Below are 2,533 nucleotides of genomic sequence, written 5' to 3' on the forward strand. Positions count from 1 at the left end.
CCAAACACCATTTGTCAATCAAGTTGGGCATACAGAGCATACTCAAAGGTCTGTGAAAGAAAACTTCCCTATGTAGGCTTGAGTAGCATCCAATCCAATACCCAGTGCCTATTTTTTGAGTCTCTTCTGCTTACTAAACACTGGAAATTCAATGGAAAATAAGACAAGCAGGGTGAGGAAGGAGAGTATCAAGAGACCTGAGATGAGGCTGGGAACTGTGTCATAAATAATGGAGTAACATTTGCTCAATGAATCAGTTCTATAAATTGCAATCATACCAAGGTTTTTTCTTTCCGGATTCACTATATCTGAAAGTTAAAATCTAACAAAATAAAAAGTAACAAAAGGAAGGGGGCGGGCCCTGCGCGAGGCATTTTGGGAACGCGTGGTATTCTGGGAGAGCGGGACCCGCCATTCACTCGCGTCATGACTTTGCAGTCGCAAGGGTCACCTCCGCACCATAAAGGAAGAGGAGACCGGAACCGAACTCTCTTCCTGCCGAGATGTCTATTGGCGTGCCGATTAAAGTCCTACATGAGGCTGAGGGTCACATCGTGACTTGTGAGACGAACACTGGTGAGGTATATCGAGGGAAGCTCATTGAAGCAGAGGACAACATGAACTGCCAGATGTCCAACATCACAGTCACATACAGAGATGGCCGAGTGGCACAGCTGGAGCAGGTGTACATCCGTGGCAGCAAGATCTGCTTTCTGATTTTGCCTGACATGCTGAAAAACGCACCCATGTTAAAGAGCATGAAAAATAAAAACCAAGGCTCGGGGGCCGGTCGGGGAAAGGCTGCTATTCTGAAGGCCCAAGTGGCCGCAAGAAGGAGAGGACGTGGAATGGGACGTGGAAACATCTTCCAGAAGCGAAGATAAATTTATCTGTTGGACAGAACTTTGCCCTTATTTTTTTCTTTTAGGTTATCTGGGTCAGGGGATGCGTGCGTATGTATATGCCCTAGGTTATCTTTTGACATCTTTTTCTTTAGATCTGGGTAAATGTTAAACTAAATAAATGTGGTGGGTTTTTTCTTTTTGAGAATAAAAAAAAAAAGTAACAAAATCTATAAATTATTTTATTACACAGTTGAATTTCCATTTACTTTATTTTATTTTTTTGTTGTTTTTGTGTGTATAAGAGAGGGTCAGAATGCATAGCATCTAGAGGAAGTAGCCACGGAAATCAAATTTTCATTACACTTATCCATGGCCCTACTATATAGCTAGATGTCTTAGAGTTGTTTTACAACCCACAGACGGGCACTTAACTGTGAGATGTTTGTAAAGAATAAACTTTAGGGTATAGGACAAACCCTTTAAAAACAAGCAGTCTCACCTCAAGCAAATAAATGTTTTGAATAAGTTGAACACCTTCTGTTTTCTTCAGCTATAAGGAGACTTTACACCTCAGTCAGTTCAGATAATATCTTAGTGTTTTGGGCAGTGTCTCTTTCATTGTCAAAAGGATGCAAATGATCTACTGAAAGTATATCTTTTTTAATCAGTCTAAAAGTAATGGATATTTCCTTTTCTTTTTTAAAGGCATCTTAATAAAGGGAAAATAATTAAATTTCTCCTTCTTTCTAAGAAACACATTTCCTACACTCCTACCCCAATTAGCCCATTAAAGAGTTACCAGATCTTTAAAAATATATATATATATGGTATAAAGATATATATAGATAGATATAGATATATATGGTATTAAATCTGAGGTCCCATGGGGGCTTACCAGATATAAGCAGAGAAAATAGGATTTGATCCCTTTGGAGTGGTTTTAATACCAAACGTTCCTATTTAGGTTTGATTAATTGCTCTCTAAAGGGGTCTTAACACTAGAAAATGCAGGCTTTATAAACGCCTTCCCTAAGGATGCAAAGTTACTTATTTCACAGGTATATGCAAAGATTCATCATATTATTATATCAGACTGGGTCAAATTGTAGCACTTCAGAAAGTGTGTGTGCTTTTCAAAGAGGTTAAGGAAAGTGGGCTCCTGAAAGTCTCTCAGATAGATAGCACAGTGGGAAGGAAACAAAACGCCCTTCTGTTTTCCATTAAAGTTATGTTCTGCACCAAGTTTGATTGCTAAACATCTGGCAGTCTTTTCTCTGATAACGTAGTTCAATAGGGTGGACAATGCTAAGCCTTTGAAGCTCTCCCTGTAACTCTTAAGTGGTAGGTGAACAAGAGAAAGAGATAAGAACTCTAGATCTTTCCCTTCTATCAAAATTGGCAAAAGAGGTTTACAGTCTTCTCTTATTTTCTTTATTCTTTGAGGTCTCATTATTCCCTTTCCCTTGAATAGGATATAAGCAAAACACAGAGAAAGTCAGTAAAATGTTTTACCCATCTCCACAGCCAGACACAAAGCCTTCTGGCTTTTCCTTCACTGTTAGAAAGGAACCAAGAACTGACTGAAATATTCATAATCATTTCTTTAAATTCTTTGGGTAAATCTGTAGTGAGAGAGAAAAGAAATATCCAAAGTGATAAGATCTGAAAGATTTTCCTGTATCCTTTGG

General features: G+C 38.6%; 1 protein-coding gene across 1 annotated transcript; it reads left to right on the forward strand.

Annotated features, from left to right (window-relative positions):
* Positions 1-348: 348 nt before the first annotated feature.
* LOC102987270 (small nuclear ribonucleoprotein Sm D3-like) lies at positions 349-1,052 on the forward strand. Its single transcript, XM_055088333.1, has one exon. The coding sequence runs from the start codon at positions 504-506 to the stop codon at positions 882-884; it is 381 nt and encodes a 126-aa protein (XP_054944308.1). The 5' UTR covers positions 349-503; the 3' UTR covers positions 885-1,052.
* The last annotated feature ends 1,481 nt before the right edge of the window (positions 1,053-2,533 follow it).

The sequence above is a fragment of the Physeter macrocephalus genome, chromosome 11 (genome assembly GCF_002837175.3).
Source record: "Physeter macrocephalus isolate SW-GA chromosome 11, ASM283717v5, whole genome shotgun sequence".
NCBI classification, from domain to species: domain Eukaryota; kingdom Metazoa; phylum Chordata; class Mammalia; order Artiodactyla; family Physeteridae; genus Physeter; species Physeter macrocephalus.

What these genes read in the sequence shown, in the direction of transcription:
- LOC102987270 (XM_055088333.1), top strand. Translation starts at nt 504, where the DNA reads ATGTCTATTGGCGTGCCGATTAAAGTCCTACATGAGGCTGAGGGTCAC.